Source organism: Siniperca chuatsi, linkage group LG18 (genome assembly GCF_020085105.1).
Source record: "Siniperca chuatsi isolate FFG_IHB_CAS linkage group LG18, ASM2008510v1, whole genome shotgun sequence".
NCBI classification, from domain to species: domain Eukaryota; kingdom Metazoa; phylum Chordata; class Actinopteri; order Centrarchiformes; family Sinipercidae; genus Siniperca; species Siniperca chuatsi.
Genome location: NC_058059.1, coordinates 15,255,345 through 15,274,231, shown reverse-complemented (window position 1 = coordinate 15,274,231; position 18,887 = coordinate 15,255,345). Strand labels below are relative to the sequence as shown.

The window sequence follows — 18,887 nt, the reverse complement described above, 5'->3', positions numbered from 1 at the left end:
ATTTTATCCTGCATTATTGTGTCTTTTATAGATATTTACAGTATTTGTATTCTTAGAGAGAACAGTAATCCTCTCAACTACTGAGGGCCTCTGATTGCTCAGCCATGTTTGGTTGTAGGAGTAAGTACATATGGGGGGGAGCACAGCACACATAAATAATCATAGGTCAATGCACTATCTGGGCTGAGATGAGGAGTATAAGAAACGGTGAGACAAGGAGCTACATTTCCATCAATTCAAGCTGTCAGAACTTCAGAGACAGCTGATAGGATGGAGCAAGCAATGATTCTGGTTTGTGTGCTGGTCCTCCAGGGGGTCCCTGTGCAGGGGGACTTCGATCAGGTGAGTGGCTGAGCTCTCCAGTTCTTTCAGTAAAGGATTTTCTATCCTTCTTTCTTTTTGATCATATACATGTTATTTTTTTCTTGTATTGTCTCTTGAAAGGCTGCCATCCTGGTTCCTTATCTCAACAGAGAATAACAGGTTTATAGTTTCATGTCACATGTCTGTTTTAATGCTGTAATTTTTATGCAACATTTTAATGCTGTTGCTGATCCAGGCTGAATTTAAATAAAAATGTGTATAAAACAGAAAAGAAAAAACAGGACAAGTATCATTTCCCTTTGATTTAATGCTGCAGATATAAGTTTTGAATAATAATATCTCACTTCGTAGAATGTGATTGAGCTTCAGTGGAGAGCTGGAATAACACCTTACAGAATTTGTGGTGTTGTCAACCAAACTGGAAAAGTGTTTAACTTAATCTTGAAACAAGTTCAATGTTTGTAATATGAGGTTTTAAGTGTGATTGTATCTCTGACCGAGTGTCTGTGGCTGTGATACAGCAGGTGAACAGTACTGTGGAGCCCTCTGTGGCTCCTGCAGACGTGGAGAATCCTACTGTTGATACAACTCTGTTCAGTAGAACAGGTAAGAGATCAACTTACGTGGTACATTTATATTTAGTTGTGCAGTGATGGTATGAATGTGTCCTGAATGGAAGAGAGTTCCTGATTCTGATGTTCAACAAAGTAACAGACTGTGGAAACAATACAGTAGTGGCATGTATTAGAGTCAACTAACAGTCATTTTCCCTCTCTGCGGCTTTTCCTCTCTCTCTTCCTGTAGAGGTCTGTGATGCAGCACCAGAAATTGGTCCATGTAAGGTCTTTGTTGAACGTTACTTCTACAACTCTTCCTCAATGAGCTGCAAGGTCTTCATCTACGGAGGGTGTAGGGGCAATCTGAACAACTTTAAAAATGAGACAGAGTGTATGCAGCGATGTCACACTGAAGGTGAGGAGTGAAATACAAAACTTGTTTCACACATCTCAGAGCGCTGTAGTTGTCTCATGTTGCTTTTAAAACTCACATATCAAAGTTTTGACTGCCTGAGTTATTTTGTAGCTGACAAAGGCTGCTGATTGTCATTCAACCTAACATGATCAATCTTTTTAACACTAGTTTCTGGTGTTTAACTGTATCTACTCACTGTACAGTACATACAGTATGTGTCCATGCAAATTTACAGCAAATCCCCACCCAGATATGATAAAAGTATTTAATGTAGTTTTGGTCTTTTAACAGGAACAGGACAAACAGGACAAACAGGACAAGTACAATTTCCCTTTGATTTAATGATGCAGATATTAAAAAATAATAAGAAAGTTTTGGATAATAAAATCTCACTTCTTAAAATGTGACATAGCTTCAGTGGAGAGCTGGAATAACACCTTACAGAATTTTCCAAACTGGAAAAGTGTTTAACTTAATCTTGAAACAAGTTCAATGTGGAATATTTGTAATATGAGGTTTTAAGTGTGATTGTATCTCTGACCGAGTGTCTGTGGCTGTGATACAGCAGGTGAACAGTACTGTGGAGCCCTCTGTGGCTCCTGCAGACGTGGAGAATCCTACTGTTGATACAACTCTGTTCAGTAGAATAGGTAAGAGATCAACTTACGTGGTACATTTATATTTAGTTGTGCAGTGATGGTATGAATGTGTCCTGAATGGAAGAGAGTTCCTGATTCTGATGTTCAACAAAGTAACAGACTGTGGAAACAATACAGTAGTGGCATGTATTAGAGTCAACTAACAGTCATCTTCCCTCTCTGCGCTATTTCCCCTCTCTCTTCCTGTAGAGATCTGTAAAGTGCAGCCGAAAACAGGTCCATGCAAGGCGCGTTTTAAACGTTACTTCTACAACTCTTCCTCAAATAGTTGCAAGGTCTTCATCTACGGAGGGTGTAGGGGCAACCTGAATAACTTTCAAAGTGAGACAGAGTGTATGCAGCGATGTCACACTGAAGGTGAAATACAAAACATGTTTCACACATCTCAGAGCGCTGTAGTTGTCTCATGTTGCTTTTAAAACTCACATATCAAAGTTTTGACTGCCTGAGTTATTTTGTAGCTGACAAAGGCTGCTGATTGATTGTGAACATCCATCTTTATAACACGACTGTGAAATAGTTTCTGGTGTTTAACTGTATCTACTCACTGTACAGTACATACAGTATGTGTCCATGCAAAGTTACAGCAAATCCCCACCCAGATATGATAAAAGCATTTAATGTATTTTTGCTCTTTTATAGAAGAATGGCTCCCAAAGTAAAGGATTTGTTCTGTGGAAGTCCTTTTCTGCGGCAGACCAACTCAAATTCAGTGCAGGAGAAAATGTTTCCTGAAGGCAAAAGTAAGATGAAGAAACATCGCTGCTCACCTGAACTCATCATGGAGAGATACCACATGAACCAGCATTACATAAATACATTACAGCACATTAAAGAAGTATTATGATTTTGTGTCAGCACTCACAGAATATCTGAAATTATTTTATAACAGATCACCAATAAAATAACTAATTACTCTGTTTGGCTGATGTTTGTTGTTTATTGTTTATAGGAGAGTGATGTGGTGTCCTGTTGTCCATAAAACAAGACTGAATTAGTAGATAACCCAGACAGAGATAACAGGACCATAAAATGATTACAAAGTTAGATATTTCCACTTGACCATGTTATCCACAGTGAATTATATTTCACTTGCAATTTGACACTTTTGTATCATTATTGGGTTGATGTGAGTTGGTAACATGCTCCAAAAAAAATGGTTTTCCTGATGAATGAAAGGATGGTAAGACAAAGTTAAGTCTTAATAAGATAATATAAGACAGAACTTTATTTATCCCGAGGGAAACTGTTGTCCAGCCGGGCAAATATATAGAGTGCAAATAAAAAAAAAAGAAAAAGATCAATAAGGTGCAAGTCCAAATGTAAACAGGTTAATGGAAGGGATCATAAAAATATCAAGTGATGAACAGATGATAGGTAGACATAAGGGTGTGGAATGCCTTCAGTCCATCCTAATGTGATCTGGACAGTGCAGAGCTAATCTAGCTTTTGTATGTCCTTATTATCTGCAGACTAGAGGGTTAGAACCAGTGATGATATAACAATTTTCATATTAAACACATGGAGGAAGAACACTTTCTGCTGGTGCATATGCCTCTTTTCATTTTCTGCAATCAGTGTGCTGAGAACATGAGAGATGGCAATTCAAAGTGATATGCAGTACTCTGATTTCTTTAACTTGTTCCAATAGGACATCCTGAAATGACAGGTTTATTCGAGGATTGCAAGCTAGTTTGACTCTGGTTAAAATAGTCAGAGAACTGTCAGAGATTTGGATTAATTCAGGACTACATTGTTTTTTTGGATTAGATTAGATCAGATTAAACTTTATTGTCATTGCACAGAGTACAAGTAATGAGACAATGAAATGCAGTTTAGCATCTAACTAGAAATGCAAAAAGCAGTGATGAGTAATGTACATATGTATAGTGGTAAAATAAATAAATTAAAATAAACAGTAAGGGGTAGATATGAATATGCTAAAATATACATATAAGTATATATACATGTAACAGGTAAACAGTACGAACAGAATGAAATTAAATGCTAAGATATATATATATATACAGTAACAAAACATGTGCAGCAAGCAAAATATGTAGTACGGTAGTATAAGTAGCGCAGTAGTACAAATTTGAATACGCTATAGGTGAGCTATATACAGTATAGACAGAAGTATAAATATTAATAAGTTGGTCACGTAAGTCAAATGACGTCCATAACTTAATTTACGTGTGTAACTTAACTTACATAAGTAAAAATAAGTCAACATTGACTTTTGGTTTCACACGGGGCACAAACAGCGATCTCCTAAGTAGAATGATCATTACAATCATTCTACGTAGGATTTGATACATCTGCTGTAAATTATTTCAAAATGATCATATTACTTACCTACACTGGAGGGGTAGGATACATGTGATGATAAAATAAGGATAGGCTAACTACATAGTTCCAAAATAACCACGGGGTACATTTATATTTCTACTTTGGAACAAACAGAGATCCAGGGAAAAGAGTATTGTCAGGAACATACTACAAGCCATAATCTGTTACTGTACTGAAAGTAGGCCTTTCTTACAGTAAGGGCTATAACATTGTACTTACAGAGGACTTCAGAAGCCTTAGGTGGTTCAGATTAATGTGGATTATCACTGTTGTTGTCATTGTTGTTATGGAGTAACAAAACTTTATTGAGAATCATTGCACAATATCAAAATTGAAATATGATATAATGAGCCATGGGTCATATCATAACTTTCAAACTTAACATCTTTTCTAAAGGTAAACTAATGTCAAACAATTTAAATTTACGTACAAGACCGAGCAGACCTAATGCAGAAACAACAGGCAATAGCTATACAAATCATCTCTAAAGCAACAACAGTCTCGGCTGCCACACACTGGACCTGTGTGCGGCACTCAAGGAACTTCACATCTTGTTCCCTTGTACCTACTTGTATGTATCAGTACGTACTGTACTGGTCCAACGTTAGTACCAAAAATTCCACTGTAAATTGAGAAGAATTAAGCTGTACTTTGTGGGTCGTAATCTAAGGCGTCATGGTACAACTGATATCTGAAGCAGCTGAAAAAGGAGCATGTCCAGATTTTTGTGTCATTTGTATGTATTTATGGACTCCAGGAAGCAATTGCATCAGCAGAAGCTAATGGGAATCCTACACGCAATAAACAAGAATAATAATAAATAACAGTAACAAACAAGAAATGTCAGAAAACAAAAAGAGTAATGGCTTGTTTTATTGGTGGGGTATAACTTCACATTATTTTATTTCATGTTGCATTTCTGTACGAGTTCAGATGAGCAGCGACGTTTCCTCATTTCACTCAGTTTGCCTTCAGCAACTCTCCGTCTGTCAAAGAGTAAAAATAAATTCAATACTTTTATCATATGTGGGTGGAGATTTAATGTGTTTTTTAGTGTCGCATTTGCATGAATACATACTGTAGAAGTTCTACAGGCAGTTTTCCTTGTGGTGTTTATCAGGCATCGGCATTTATGCCAGTGTGCAGAATTCCCTTTCTTTAACAGGTATGTGAGGCTGTGGGTTTGCCATAGGCTGGGTAATCTAGATGTGTTTGTGTTTCTGTTCTGTGTTTCTGTATTTCTTTATATCTCCTTTATCTTCTCACCATCATTCACCACCCCGCAGTACTCCTCACACTCGGCTTTGCTGTAGAACTTGTTGGCGTTGGCCTGGCAGAAGCCCTGTTTGTAGGGCACACACAGACCGGCGCTGGAGTCGAAGGCCCAGATTGGTGGCTGGCCTGTGCAGGGTTCCGGTGCCATGGGCAGACGGCACACAGCTGGGGAGACAGAACAGATGAGTGTTGATATTTTCATGTATTTCCAGGTTTTTTTTTTTTTTTTTTTCCACAGCTCACACCTGAGCATCATAACAGGGAATATTACTTAATTCTGGCCAACAGATGGGAAGCCCAATCCCCTTCTTCAGGCTTGGCAGGGAGCCTCCTTGGACACAATCAACAGTATTTGTGGGTGGTAACCCAATGCGGGATCATATCCCTGTTGCTGCACCAGCAACTTCTACTGGTTGGTAAAAAGATGTGGCTACAACTGCTTGTGTTTTGGAGTATTGATATGGTATTCAACATCCTTCCCAGCACAACCCCAACAGCTGTTAGTAGTACATGGGGAAATGGCCATTACAAATTTGAAAGAAGAAATGCAAACAAAACTAAACAAAACAAAATATTGCAGAATAAACTAGCAGTGGGCAAAAAGATTGATGCTGCATGTATAATCATTCCATATGCAGATGTTTCACTCCTCACCCTCCGTACGACATCTCTGCAGACACTCTCTCTCATTTTCAAAGTTGTTCTGGTTGCCCAAACACCCTCCATACTTGAAGAGTTCGCAGCTCATTGAGGAGGAATTGTAAAAGTAACGCTGGTGCAGCCCAAAACACGGTCCTGTATCTGGTGCTGCTTTACAGGCCACTGCGGCGAGAGAGAGAGGGAGAGAGATAGCACAAGGAAGGATAGATAGCTATTAGTTGCATCCATTCAATACACACATTGATCAAAATGAATGTGTCATGCTGTACAGTAATATCTAAATGTATCAGGGCATGCCGTTACTCAACTGAGTAAGCTGATCACTTACTGGTTCCATTGAAAAGAGGTGAATCATCACCAGAACCCTCCACGTCTGCAGGAGCCAAAGAAGGCACCACATTTCTCCTCACCCGCTGTATCACAGCCACAGACAGACTCGGTTAGAGATACAAAGTCAGCTGAACACCAAATATTCCAAACATTCTTGTAAAGCAACAACATTAATTGTACTGTCCAAATTCATGCATCAATAATTTAACATTTTGAAAGGGACAGTATTTTATAATGAGTACTTTCACTTATTAAATGTACAATGCGTACATTCTGGTGCAAATACATCTGTAGTTCTACTTGAGGAAAACGCATGATTTTTGTTTCAACATTATGCTTAAACATTAATACTTCTTCCACCACATTTACACTGTTCTACTATTTCATTATTTTACTCTTCCACTGAGAGCACAGCAGAAGTTTGTCTAGCTTGTTTTTGTACCTTTAAAAGGACATTTAATTTTCCATGGTCATCTGAGCAGGACATGTTCCCATGAAATTGTTTACAAAATATTGGAAGTATTACATGTTATTTGAGGCATCACTATTTAAATGCACTGCTGCTACTACTGCTACCAGTATTTGTTAGTAATAATACTCTGCTGAAAGGGATTTCTTTGAGTTAAAGCAGAGTGGATTTAAATCATTAAAAGAGAAGAATAAAACAAGAACTAAAATATATTAAAATTGTATTGAATTTGTTAAATTGTGTTTAAATGAAAATATAAAGATACATGATGAGACAGTTTAGGTTAGATTAATTAAATGTATTTTGAGTACCTGAGGCTCAGGCTGAGTTGACGGCTCTGCCACCTGCTCTCCGGGAACACAGTCACCTGCACAGAGATTATATGAAGACATAACATTAAGACACCCATTCATTTTATAGCCAAACTATGTACTCTTTTAATGTCTTCAATTGTCTTATTGTATTTTTTATTGTGTTTATGTTTTATATTTGTAGAATTTCCTCTTGTAGGACAAAAAAGATCTGAACTGAACTGTTTCATGAAGAGTGATATTAACATCTCTCTCCATGTACCTTCATCGCTCATTCAAACATCGTCTGAATTTTTCATATTTAGAGGTGTGTTAGTGCGAGGTGTGTGTAGTAATCTCTCTCCGTGTGTGTTGTACCTTTGTTCTGCTTAATGGTAATAGTGTCATCACTCATTCCCTGTTGTCTGACCAGTGTTTTGAAGTCATCCAGCACAGTGGCTCTCACAGCCATAGTTCGACCTGAAGAGGACAGGGTTATTTAGACGAAGCAGATACTAAAACTTTAACATGGTTTGAGGTACAATGATGTGTTCAGACTCACCTCATAATCACTTGAGATAAAACTAGCACTTCATAAAAAACTATTAATTCAGTTTGATTTAAATGTATTATATCTATTCATGTCCAATAAGATGGTCTATCTTAACATAGATGAGGGGATAAATCCTAATACTTGAATGAAATAAATGAAATCTAATACTTGAGATGTTAAAAATGATACAGGCCACTGAAAAAAACAAAATATACATGTTTTGTTTTACTTTTTTGGTTTATTCAACAGAATTAAAGCTGAAATGGTGCTTAAAACTCACACAGAAAACATCATCCCAGCTATTGCTCTTTCAAATAGCAAAATACGACAATGAATAAATAAATAAGATAATGTTCCAGTGCAACTATGGAGAGTGTCCACTCACTGTAAAGCTTAACTGAGGTGCTCTTATCCCCTGATGATTTCTGTTTGCTCATTATCACTATCGCATACTCATTGTAGTTTGTGTGAGCCACGTAGGCATCCACGTCTGCCCCCCACTCTGTTGAAAGGGAAAGATATAATACCTGTGAATATTTCATGGACAACATTAACTGAAAAGAGAGCTGTATCACTGCAAGATTATACAGAGGGAGGCAGAGAGAGAGCGAGAGAGACGTACTAGCAATATGGTAGAAGAATCGTCCTGGTGTGGTGGTCAGCTCATAGTCCCCAGACATCTCCTTACACGTTCCATGTCTGCACGTACACAAAAAAATGACTTACTAGTGGAACAAACCATGTGTGACAGGTTATATCTGTGTGTTCAAATTTAATGCAGCAGGCATCTGACTTAATTTGAGTGTCATCTGTGCAGAATATATAAGATATTTATAAGACACAATAAATTTGACCAGTGTTATACCAGGAAATACTCAGATCTTTTCGTTAAGTAAAAGTAGCAATACCACAGTGTAGAAATACTCAGTTACAAGTAAAAGGTCTGCATTCAAAATTTGACTTAAGTAAAATACTTAAGTACTCAAAATATACTTAAAGTACCAACAGTAAAGACATTACTTAAAGGTACTATATATTAATGGATTATATGTATTATGTCTATATTATTATATGTATTACTACATTAAGCTGGTAAAGGTGGGGCTAATTCTAAACACTCTATATACTGCTGGGTAACTTTATCTATAATATTACAAAATAACTAGCAAAAAAAGCTGTCAGACAAAAGCAGTGGAGTAAAAAGTACAATATTACCCCCTGAAATGTAGTGGAGTAGAAGTATAAAGTGGCATAAAATGGAAATACTCAGATAAAGTACAAGTACCTCAAAACGTTACTCAAGTACACCACTGGATTTTACACTTTGGACATTGCACTGAAATGTTGTCAGACCAAAACACATTGCCAGGATTAGCCAATGTGTCTGCATTGACGTAATAAATAAATGCATTAGCTAATTAAATATTCATGTTTTTCCCCTGATATCTCATAACCTTGGATTAACCTGTAAAAATAGAAGATATTTTAATTTTAAAAGGATTTTCTTTTTTAAATGTAATTGATGAGAAAGTATTTCTAACTTTCAAAAACATGTATTTTGATCATTTATGTACATTAGTGTGTTTTTGTGAAAATGTGTGCAAATGTATGATGAACGAACTTCTTACAAACCTGAGTACAGTTCGAGTCATCTTGAGTTTGCCTTCGGTGGTACCTCTCTGCAGTACCAGTTTACCAATGGCTGCAACTCCCCTTTGACTTTGCATATGAGAACATGTACTTGCCACGGCAACATCATGCCATGTTCCCAAAAACTGTTAGAAAAAGTTACAATAATGTATTTATTTACCTAATACACACAAAAAACCTATAATAGAAATACATATTGTTGGTTCAGTATACCAGACCAAAAACATTTTTACTAATGTGTACTTAACGTACTTATACTTGTGTAACTGAAACTGTCATCTCAAGCCCAAACTGCTTTAACGTTTTCAACATTTAATGCATAAAGATCACAAGAACTTTTAGCTTCTATTCAAGATATGTATTTTTAGGTCATTAATGTATGAAGGTTTCCACTGCCTGCAGGATAAAACATTTTATCCCCAAAATCATAACTAAAGGGTGATAATCTAATAACAGAAAGAAAATGGTGGAAAAGAGAACACAGGAAGTACAGAAGTCCATTTCTTCACCTCTTACCTTTTTATACTGACTGTATAAATTCAAAACAACAGAATATTATACTTAAAAGAGGAAAAATAACATGCAAGACCGCAGAACACAGCCATTCACCTGGGCTAGATCAAAGTTCTCCTGGGTGGGGTAGAGAGGTTCTGGGAGTACAGGGAGCCCCTGGAGGGTCCAGGTCCACCCCAGCACCAGCAGGGAAACCAGAATCACTGCTTTCTGCATCCTATCAGCCTGTCTGTCCACCAGTCTTTGGGAGGACTGCAGTCTGAGACACTCAATCCCAGGAAAATACCTCATCTCAACTCTTCAAATGGGGACAGGGCATTGACCTATGTTTTGTGTGCAATGGCCCCCGCATGTCCTCACTCAGCCAAGTGAAAAACAAACAAGTAAAAGAGCAAAGTTCTGCTTCTCTGTGTCTCGCTTTGTGCTCTGACTTGCCTGGGCAGCTGACCACTTAAACGCTGGACTTCAGAGTTTTGACAACATCAACAAATCAATACACGTCATGATCTGAGAGACGAATGAGTAACAACTACACAATACTTCATTCTGTATTGTGTATATGTTACACACAAGTACAGTTTTTGGAGCTCTGTACATCACAGGAAAGAACAGGAATCCTCCCAACTTCTGAGCACCTCTGATTTTACAAAGCTGGTGTCTTCTGTTGGATGAGACTTTATATGAGAAGTCATATATTCACATTCTATATGTATATACAGTAGTTTTGACCTCTAGAGGCACAGAACTTACAGAAAGCCAAAAAGCATTTAAATGACATTGTACATTTATCAAGACTTCTCAAGCATTTTCTTCTGAGGCTGCAGCTATCATCCATAGAGCATCTGTCCATTCAGCATTAGAAGGACCCAAAGCAGAGTTTCCTCCATGATTAATTAAAACATAGATAATCAAAGACAATATATTATCTGGTGTAAGAATGTTCACTTTAACCTATAGATCTAAATAATAAATATGGCTCCAAACTATTTATTTTATCATAAGGGGGAGATGAAATTTTAATTCTTACTGATCCCTGATAAGCAATAAAGCACTAATTATGAAAAGCAATATATTCCTTAATGGTTTGCTGGTGAGAACAGTGTTTTATCAAGTCAGCTCCTTAGGACTCCACATTTTTGCATTTCTTTCTTTTTTGTCTTTATGTTCGAAAAATTAGAGGTTCAGACAAACATGCAATATAAGATATAGAGTATGGCTTTCTGTATTTACTCTGAAAGGTCAAATGCACTCAGATAAACACTGAATTACTTTTATTTACAAAGCGCCTACATTACAAATTACTTTTGACATACCAAGCCTTTCACATAAATGAAAATACAATACCATAATAAAATAGTGATTATGAACATAGTGAAAACAACATAGGAAGTCAGAACTAACAAAACAGTGTTGTTTTATTGATTCAGGAAAATAGTTTTCTCAGTCAATGCATTAATAGTGTGATGTTTGGTGTTTGTGTGATGAGCCTCCTCTTCAGGTATTCCACATGATCTCTCACTCTGTAACAATAAATTACATTTGTTAATATGCTAAAATTGGACAAAAATACAATATGTGTCAGGTTTTAAATTGATAAAATTTGATTTGATTTGATAAAAAAATAGAATAAAATGCTAATGACATTGAATATATGGGGGCAAAAAGTACCCTTGATAGCTCACAATTGTACACTACAGTTCCCATGAGGGGGAGCCTGAGTGTATAATGAATGGATTTTTTCTTTCTAAACCAAAGAAAAATTATGAATGCAAACTAAACACTGATCAGTGTAAATGTAATGTTACCTTTAAACACTGAGTCCTCTCACCTGGTCAAATATTACCAGCGTCCTCCTCTTGTGCACGAACCACAGGCAGAACCACATCTGTTTTTGACCTCTTGGGAACCAAAATCTGAATGACAGACAAGGTACCCACAACAGGTGACTGATCTATCTTCATACAAATACAAATGCGTGGTTTCAGTATGCAAATGTTATGTCAGCACATCACAGTTTGAAGCACGTACCTGAGGCAGAGTAGTGATGGGCTTTGTCACCTGCTCATCTGGAACACACTCACCTGGAAAGCCAGTAAGATGGAGAGGGGGTTTCTGACAACATTTGACTCCTTGTGTTAAAAAGCCATAAAAAATGTAATTCATGTTTCAAACTTAATGCAATTTTCATACTTATGGTGAATGTAGGCTCACTGGCACACCAAAATGGAACACATTCATCACTTTTGTAATTAGTTACACCTGTGCTTTTCCTGAATGTGTGTGTGTCTGTGTTTGTACCTTTGTTCTGATTCATGATGAAAGTGTCATCACTCATTCCGTGTTGTCTGACCAGTGTTTTGAAGTCGTCCAGCAGGGCAGCCCTCACATTCATAGTTCGACCTGAAGAAGACAGAATTACCATTACACAGACTGATCCAGACATAGAATGAAAAACAACACATTTTGCAAACATTCATACAAAAAGCACAACAAATTAATATATTGATGGATTCAAAAATTGTATCTCACTATAAAGCTTGACTGTGGTGGTTTTATTTCCTGATGGTTTCTCTGTGCTCAGCAGAAGCATCATTGCATACTCATCGTAGTTGGTATGAACCACAAAGGAATCAACATCTGCTCCGAACCCTGCAGGAAGGAAAGTGTTCACAATACACTGCATGACATGTTTGTAAACACATAATAGTGGTGGATATACCAAGCCTGCTGCTTTTTAGTTCAACATTAGGAAAACCTTGTTATTGTGGTGTGAAAGGTTTGGACAGAATGTACATTTAGACCAAAGGGATGAGGAGAGGAAGGAATCTAGAAAAACATACTTGCAACATGGTAGAAGAATCGTCCTGGAGTGTTGGTCAAACTATAATCTGTGGACGTCTGCTTACACGAGCCATTCCTACATACATACAGGGACACACACATGTAAACATAGCACAGGTCACACTGACTATAAACACACTTTAAAATGTCTAGAATGCATATCTGTCTGACCTGAAACTAGTGGTCGTCGTTGTGAAGTTGCCCTCAGAGGCAACTTGTTGCAGCTCCAGTGCAACAATGACGGGGTTTCCCCTCTTGCGCTGCATGTAGTGAGGACAAGTAGAAACCACTGCTACCTCATACCACTTCCCCATGAACTGCAAAGGGACACAGAAATATTTATTGTATAGTAAAGCATTTGCATTTGTACAGCCATGACAGCAACCTTAGAACCTGTAATAAAACCTAATAGTTTCAAATTTTATTTTTCAAAACACAGTTACAGTAGTATTAGTCATAATTTACATCCCTACATACATACAGTGGTTATTAAAAGGGACAGAAAGGGGTCTCACATGGGGAGCTGCTGAAATCATAATATGGTAAAACAAATTAATAAAATTTTACATGACTAAAAGGTGGAGGGGGAAAGTATGATATCTTTGTCATATATAAATAAAATAATAAAAGCCTGTCTTTCAGCCACCTACCCGGCCCAGATCAAAGTTCTCCTGTGTGAGGATAAGAGGTTCTGGGAGCACAGGGACCGCTTGCAGGGTCCAGGCCGACCCCAGGACCAGCAGAGACACCAGACTCAATGCTCTCTGCATCGTCAAAGAACTCAAAACTAAACGAGCAAATTCTGATTGTCTCTTTATCTGTCTTTGTGTGTCTTGGTGTGTCTCTGTGTGTGTGTGTGTGTGTGTGTGTGTGTGTGTGTGTGTGTGTATGTATACTAAAGTGTGTCCATGTGATTGTGTGTTTGTTAGTCCGTATAATCAGCAATGGATCACTGGACTTCAGAATTTGAAGCTAAAACAAACAACCAATCAATACATGTCAGAATGTAACAGCTGATAATTAGTAGGGAAAAGGCTGGACTGCCACAGTGTATTTTATGAAACTACCACGCGGGGAACCAAAGTCAACATTTTCCTAATTCTACACATAGTGGCTTTAACCTAATTTCTCACAGTATCCTGATCATCATATGTGCATTATATTAGGTTACACAGCTAGCTTTGGCATTAGCTAGCACTAGGTAGCACATGAGAGAGCTATGAGGTCTGGTTCACAGCAGAAACATATTGAATGTAGTGATGCGTAGGTTCTGCCCCCTGGTGTTCGTATGTGAACTACACTTCTTGCAGTGTAGATTATACACACACACACACACACACACTCAAACATGCACTTGCACTCGGCCTGGTGGTTAATATTGTTTATTTAACTATGTCAACACTGTGAAACAACCCAGTTGATTATATTCAGGAAGTTAATTCAAAGATTTTATATAAACTACTTGATGAAAGGCAAAAACCAACTACCACAACGAGAAGCCTTTTTCTGTGAAGGTTTTGTTTGATGTTTGGTAATTTGGAAAAGAAATGATTTAAAATAGCCTAGAGGATGATGTATACATTTCATCAGCAATATTTATTTTACTAATTATCATCATTGTAGCCAGAATGATGATATTTGCAGAAAGAGAGTTCTTTGTAGTACTTCATGGTAAATGCATGGGGGGAAAAAAGTGGAGCAGAGAATACAGGGTTGGAGCAGCACATCAGAATATGCAGCCACTCTCATCTCAGGTGCATCAGGGAACCTACAGGGAGTAAAAAAAAAATAATTTACTCAGAAGATTTGTTGGACAGAAGTCACTCACACACCTGAAAGTAACTCCCCTGGTTTTCACATATTTGAAAATAAAAAGACTCACCTAACGTCTAGATCCTGATGGTGGGCAATTTCCTGTTGACCAGAAAACATATAGACGAGAATTAGGAAACTTCAGGGTCATTTAATTCTCCCCATTATATGTGTGTGCATGTGTATATACTGTATATGTGTAGATATGTGTGTGTTCCCCTTACTTTACCTGCTGGAGGTGGAGTCAGAATAGACTCTCTTGGGAAACCCCGGGACAAGGCAAAGGCTTTAAACCTCTGAATTACATCAGTTCTGACCGTTTGAGAGCGACCTGAAAACAAGTAGACAGACACATATTGACAGACAACACAATGATGAACAGTAGTGACTTTGCAGCTCATGTTTAGATGTAATGTAATATGTAATATATATATATATATATATATATGTGTGTGTGTGTGTGTGTGTGTGTGTGTCTCACCGTAAAGCGCCACCTGTGTGTATTCTCTGTTAAAAGCCTTGTGTTTGTGAACCAAAGCATATTCAGTGTAGTTTGTGTCCACCACTGTGACGTCCTTCACCATGTTATGGCCTGACAGAAAGTACAACACAGAAGTGAGGGACAAAGACTTCTTGGCATTCAGTGTGTTAAATATGTTAAATATGAGAATGAATGGAAATCAATGTGAGTGACATTGTAATGCTCTCTGTAGAACAATTAGTAACATCTGTATAGTAACCTACAATTTGGATGACTTGAGTTTTGTGATTTAAAATGAAATTGTTAGGCAGAAATTTAGCTATCAAACAGAGGGTCTATATGAGATGGATAAAACTGGGTATAATATACCAAAGGCAACCAGATTAAAAATATACTGTATATGAATAAAAATAAAATGTGCAATTAACATTTACATTATATAATACAATATATGAAAGAAAGAATAAAACATGAAAGAATATAAAGTATAAATACATGTAGTATTGAAATGAATCAAGAAGTGCATATATTTGAAATATATTACAAATTCACAGAACAAATACAGAAATTGTGTCAATAGCTGTCTACTATGTTAGAAATACAAATACTTTGCTTTTATTTCCATTCTTGGCACAGAAGTAATTTTATGGTCACATGTTCCACACACCCAACAGTCCTGTATGTCCACGACCACCTCTCACAGTCGGCGGTCCATATAAACATTTGACGCTCATTCAGTCTGCTTACAACAATGCTGAGCTCTGCATCCTTGCTGCTGCACTGCTGCCTGCCTTTAGAAATTGAACTCCCTTCACCTCCCCAGCCCCTTCTTTGTGTTTTTAACACTTATTCATGTTCATTAAATTTTGTGTAACTCAGGCTCAGGATCAGTTTGCAGAAGTTTGCTCAGATTTGTTCCAGAGCATCACATGAGCAGAGCCACACAGACAAACTAAAATGCATGTTACTGCAATAAATAGTTAAAGCCTTGATGTGAGTGTCCTGACTGAAATATTTGTCACGTGTCTTGCCTGTTTTTATCCGTGTGCTCGTTGTGGTTGTTTGCTTGTGGGCACTCAGTGAGTGCAAATCAAATATTTACATTGTCATGGAAAAAGTAAAGTCACAGAGCTTACTAAACATCATTTCTCTTCTCTCTTGGGAAGGTGATGAGTCAGGTTAGAAGTGAGCAGAGACTTACGTGTGCTAAAGTAGGTGAATTGTCCAGGTACGGTGGTCTTCTCATATTGGTACACCTTAATCTGACAACCTACAGTTCTGAAGCACACAAAGGAAACACAATGTGTCTTTATCTTCACTCCATACATCCCTCTGGTTTCCTCTCTTCTTTGACTAGCACATACACTTTTGTGGCCAATTTACAACATGTACCGTACTGTTTTGCCCCACACACACAGACTCACGTGGCATCCCACATTGTGAGGTTAACATTGCCGTTTGGCAGTGGTGTGATCATGCCCATGGAGGCCTTCAGTTTGTCTCTGTAGGGAACAAAAGCTGGCGAGTCATAGGCCAGGCCCAACCGGTACCATTTACCTGCAAACTAAACACACACACACACACACACACACACACACACACACAAAATTAAATTTACATATCAACAATCTTGAGTTTCTAAAAGCATATTTGACTTTAACTACTAACCATCATTTATGCACAGGTTAAACATGCTTTCCATGCTCTGAAAGGTCAAAATGTCTGATGTTGGAAAAAAGTTCACTGGTTTGTACATTTTAGGATAAAGCTGGCAGTAAGGTGTTTGTGGGATTGACTCAAAATAAAATACAGTGCCCATGTTTATCGAAATGAAGGAACATGTCACCCAGTGCAACTATGTAGCTCATCTATGTGTTTTTAATAGTTTCTGGACCAAAATGGAGATCTGTGACACAAAGGAATAAGGCTTTGTAGGCAATTCATTTAACAATTCATTGATGGTTTTGGTATTTTTAAGAGATTTATTGTTTATAAGAAAAATGTAGAATACCACCAGACGTGTCCTTTGATGTGCATTGCAACATTTTTTCCCCAGTCATTAATCCACCATTAGTCACCAAGCGTAGGCATGGAAAAGATTATTTATTTTTATGGAACCTGCACCATTTTGTGGCTGTTTTTTATACATACATGTAATTTTAGTATCTACATTTTTAGCATGAACGGCCCCAGTGGGAAAACAAGTGAGCTATATTTGTACCATGTTGCAAACACTGCTGCTAACCACAGCATTTCCTCATATCTGTACATAGATCATTAAAAACACTGACTGGATGGAGGGAGTGTGAATGTTGAATACTGATGGAACATTCTGACTTGAACTAACATGACATGAGTCATGACATGTAAGCGATAAACAATTTTTACCTGCTGCTGCATTTTCACTGAGCTGCTTTAGGCTTTGTAGGTAAAGAATAGAATGGGTATTGTAAGGAGAAAAAAAGAGGAAATCATAGCAATAGTTTCTTGCATTAACCCACACCAGACTGGCAAATATCTTACCTTTTGATAAATATGGAACAATCCCACCATAGTGATCTTTTAAATGCTTCTGGGATATATCCAGTCAGCTATCAAATCAGCCACAGGAAACAAATGAAGATCCTCCTTTTTTAAGACATTTCTCATGATGTATCTACCATGGGAAATGTCAAAGTGACCTCTCTCAACCTCTCGTGTGTGAGGAAACCAGGAAAATAAGGATTCACAAATGTATTAATCATAACAATTTGTGCTGAGGCGAGACTTAAACCCATAACTGTTTGTTTTGGGTCAACGACTGAGTAGCTGTTCTCAAACTTTGACTACACACACACACATTACTTACGTCACTTTTGAGGACATTACATAGACTTACATTAATTTCCTGGTGACCCTTACCCTAACCTTAACCACTGACCCAAAAATCTGCTTGAAAGTCACTTGAGTCACTTGAAAGACAACAAAAAATTAGCAGAACCAACTTAACAAATCTGAAAACTGATTCAAATACATTCATTTCCCAAAACAAACATAAAAAGCTGATTGCTCGTGTGTGTGTGTGTGTGTGTGTGTCTATCTTACCCTCTGCAGGTTGAAATCTCTCTGCGGCTTCATGTCCGCGTGTGCCATCATCACGCACAACATCACCATGACAACAGCAACCACAGTGGTCCTCATGGCTGCGTGGACAAATGAAGCGGCGAGGTGGATGGACTGAAAGGTTGAGAGAGGGTATCTGTCCCGAGCCTAAGTGAGCTGTAGGCAGTCAATAGATACAGAGTGGCAAACCCTGTGGCAATGTTTGTTTTTCTCCTGATCCACCCACCTGGTTGTCAGCCAATCATCGCTAGGGATCAGGGAACAGTGGCCAAGTGTTGGAGATGTGTGGCTCCAAAACAACTCCAACTTAGACTTCACTTCCCATAGGTGCAGGAATATATCATGCTTGTGGTATCTTAGCATCAGCTGAAGCTCATGTGCTGTACCCATAAGCACAGACACACTGGTTTCACAAGACTTTGTCCCACATTGAAATATACACGAAGAAGAAGCTTAGAGGGATCAGTAGGTTCTGCATCTAAGACCTATTACTGGGGTTTTTAAAGAGCCTAACAGATAGTAGTGGAGGAAGTCTTCAAATCATTTTCTTAAGTAGAAGTAGCAATACCATACTATGTAAACATTCTGCGTTTGGTATATAAGTTTA

The 18,887-nt window shown here is 37.8% G+C and overlaps 4 protein-coding genes across 8 annotated transcripts; 1 reads left to right on the top strand and 3 right to left on the bottom strand.

The window, feature by feature from the left end:
- LOC122865157 (kunitz-type serine protease inhibitor bitisilin-3-like) lies at positions 1-2,875 on the top strand. Of its 3 annotated transcripts, none has more exons than XM_044173198.1 (7): positions 6-342; positions 846-930; positions 1,129-1,296; positions 1,588-1,616; positions 1,862-1,946; positions 2,145-2,312; positions 2,601-2,875. In XM_044173198.1, exons 1-7 carry the CDS (start codon positions 271-273, stop codon positions 2,615-2,617), a joined length of 624 nt encoding a protein of 207 aa, XP_044029133.1. In that variant the 5' UTR covers positions 6-270; the 3' UTR covers positions 2,618-2,875. The 3 variants fall into 3 exon arrangements, with proteins under 3 accessions (XP_044029134.1, XP_044029133.1, XP_044029132.1); XM_044173197.1 differs by having other exon boundaries at positions 27-342; positions 2,598-2,875; XM_044173199.1 differs by lacking the exon at positions 2,145-2,312 and having other exon boundaries at positions 1-342; positions 2,598-2,875.
- Positions 2,876-5,147: 2,272 nt separating this feature from the next.
- On the bottom strand, positions 5,148-10,699 carry LOC122865154 (protein AMBP-like). Its single transcript, XM_044173194.1, has 10 exons — positions 10,141-10,699; positions 9,514-9,656; positions 8,504-8,580; positions 8,267-8,383; positions 7,707-7,808; positions 7,350-7,405; positions 6,568-6,652; positions 6,234-6,401; positions 5,571-5,744; positions 5,148-5,290 (listed from the first exon to the last, which is right to left on the bottom strand). The coding sequence occupies exons 1-10, from the start codon at positions 10,333-10,335 to the stop codon at positions 5,265-5,267; spliced, it is 1,143 nt and encodes a 380-aa protein (XP_044029129.1). The 5' UTR covers positions 10,336-10,699; the 3' UTR covers positions 5,148-5,264.
- A 742-nt stretch (positions 10,700-11,441) lies between these two features.
- LOC122865155 (protein AMBP-like) lies at positions 11,442-13,790 on the bottom strand. 2 transcript variants are annotated; one of them, XM_044173195.1, is made up of 8 exons: positions 13,536-13,790; positions 13,057-13,202; positions 12,885-12,961; positions 12,574-12,693; positions 12,343-12,444; positions 12,073-12,173; positions 11,873-11,957; positions 11,442-11,564 (listed from the first exon to the last, which is right to left on the bottom strand). In XM_044173195.1, the coding sequence occupies exons 1-7, from the start codon at positions 13,653-13,655 to the stop codon at positions 11,877-11,879; spliced, it is 747 nt and encodes a 248-aa protein (XP_044029130.1). In that variant the 5' UTR covers positions 13,656-13,790; the 3' UTR covers positions 11,442-11,564; positions 11,873-11,876. The 2 variants fall into 2 exon arrangements, with proteins under 2 accessions (XP_044029130.1, XP_044029131.1); XM_044173196.1 differs by having other exon boundaries at positions 12,073-12,125; positions 13,536-13,752.
- A 461-nt stretch (positions 13,791-14,251) lies between these two features.
- ptgdsa (prostaglandin D2 synthase a) lies at positions 14,252-18,456 on the bottom strand. 2 transcript variants are annotated; one of them, XM_044173201.1, is made up of 7 exons: positions 18,263-18,456; positions 16,603-16,742; positions 16,380-16,456; positions 15,179-15,289; positions 14,927-15,028; positions 14,768-14,799; positions 14,252-14,653 (listed from the first exon to the last, which is right to left on the bottom strand). In XM_044173201.1, exons 1-6 carry the CDS (start codon positions 18,356-18,358, stop codon positions 14,768-14,770), a joined length of 558 nt encoding a protein of 185 aa, XP_044029136.1. In that variant the 5' UTR covers positions 18,359-18,456; the 3' UTR covers positions 14,252-14,653. The 2 variants fall into 2 exon arrangements, with proteins under 2 accessions (XP_044029136.1, XP_044029137.1); XM_044173202.1 differs by lacking the exon at positions 18,263-18,456 and adding an exon at positions 17,702-17,884.
- Positions 18,457-18,887: the final 431 nt, after the last annotated feature.

Bases quoted from the DNA above. Each gene is read 5' to 3' on its own strand.
- ptgdsa (XM_044173201.1), bottom strand. From the start codon at position 18,358: ATGAGGACCACTGTGGTTGCTGTTGTCATGGTGATGTTGTGCGTGATG. The intron at 16,743-18,262 runs GTAAGATAGACA...GTGTGTGTTTAG, and splicing joins GAGATTTCAACCTGCAGAGG to TTTGCAGGTAAATGGTACCG. The intron at 15,029-15,178 runs GTGAGACACACA...ACTTGTTTTCAG, and splicing joins CACACAGGTGGCGCTTTACG to GTCGCTCTCAAACGGTCAGA.
- LOC122865155 (XM_044173195.1), bottom strand. From the start codon at position 13,655: ATGCAGAGAGCATTGAGTCTGGTGTCTCTGCTGGTCCTGGGGTCGGCC. The intron at 13,203-13,535 runs GTAGGTGGCTGA...GTCCCTTTGCAG, and splicing joins AGAACTTTGATCTGGGCCGG to TTCATGGGGAAGTGGTATGA. The intron at 12,174-12,342 runs GTACAAACACAG...TTTTAACACAAG, and splicing joins CATCATGAATCAGAACAAAG to GAGTCAAATGTTGTCAGAAA.
- LOC122865154 (XM_044173194.1), bottom strand. From the start codon at position 10,335: ATGAGGTATTTTCCTGGGATTGAGTGTCTCAGACTGCAGTCCTCCCAA. The intron at 7,809-8,266 runs GTGAGTGGACAC...TGTCCTCTTCAG, and splicing joins CACCTCAGTTAAGCTTTACA to GTCGAACTATGGCTGTGAGA. The intron at 5,745-6,233 runs GTGAGGAGTGAA...CTGTCTCCCCAG, and splicing joins GCAGAGATGTCGTACGGAGG to CTGTGTGCCGTCTGCCCATG.
- LOC122865157 (XM_044173197.1), top strand. From the start codon at position 271: ATGGAGCAAGCAATGATTCTGGTTTGTGTGCTGGTCCTCCAGGGGGTC. The intron at 343-845 runs GTGAGTGGCTGA...GCTGTGATACAG, and splicing joins TGCAGGGGGACTTCGATCAG to CAGGTGAACAGTACTGTGGA. The intron at 1,617-1,861 runs GTACAATTTCCC...GCTGTGATACAG, and splicing joins AAACAGGACAAACAGGACAA to CAGGTGAACAGTACTGTGGA.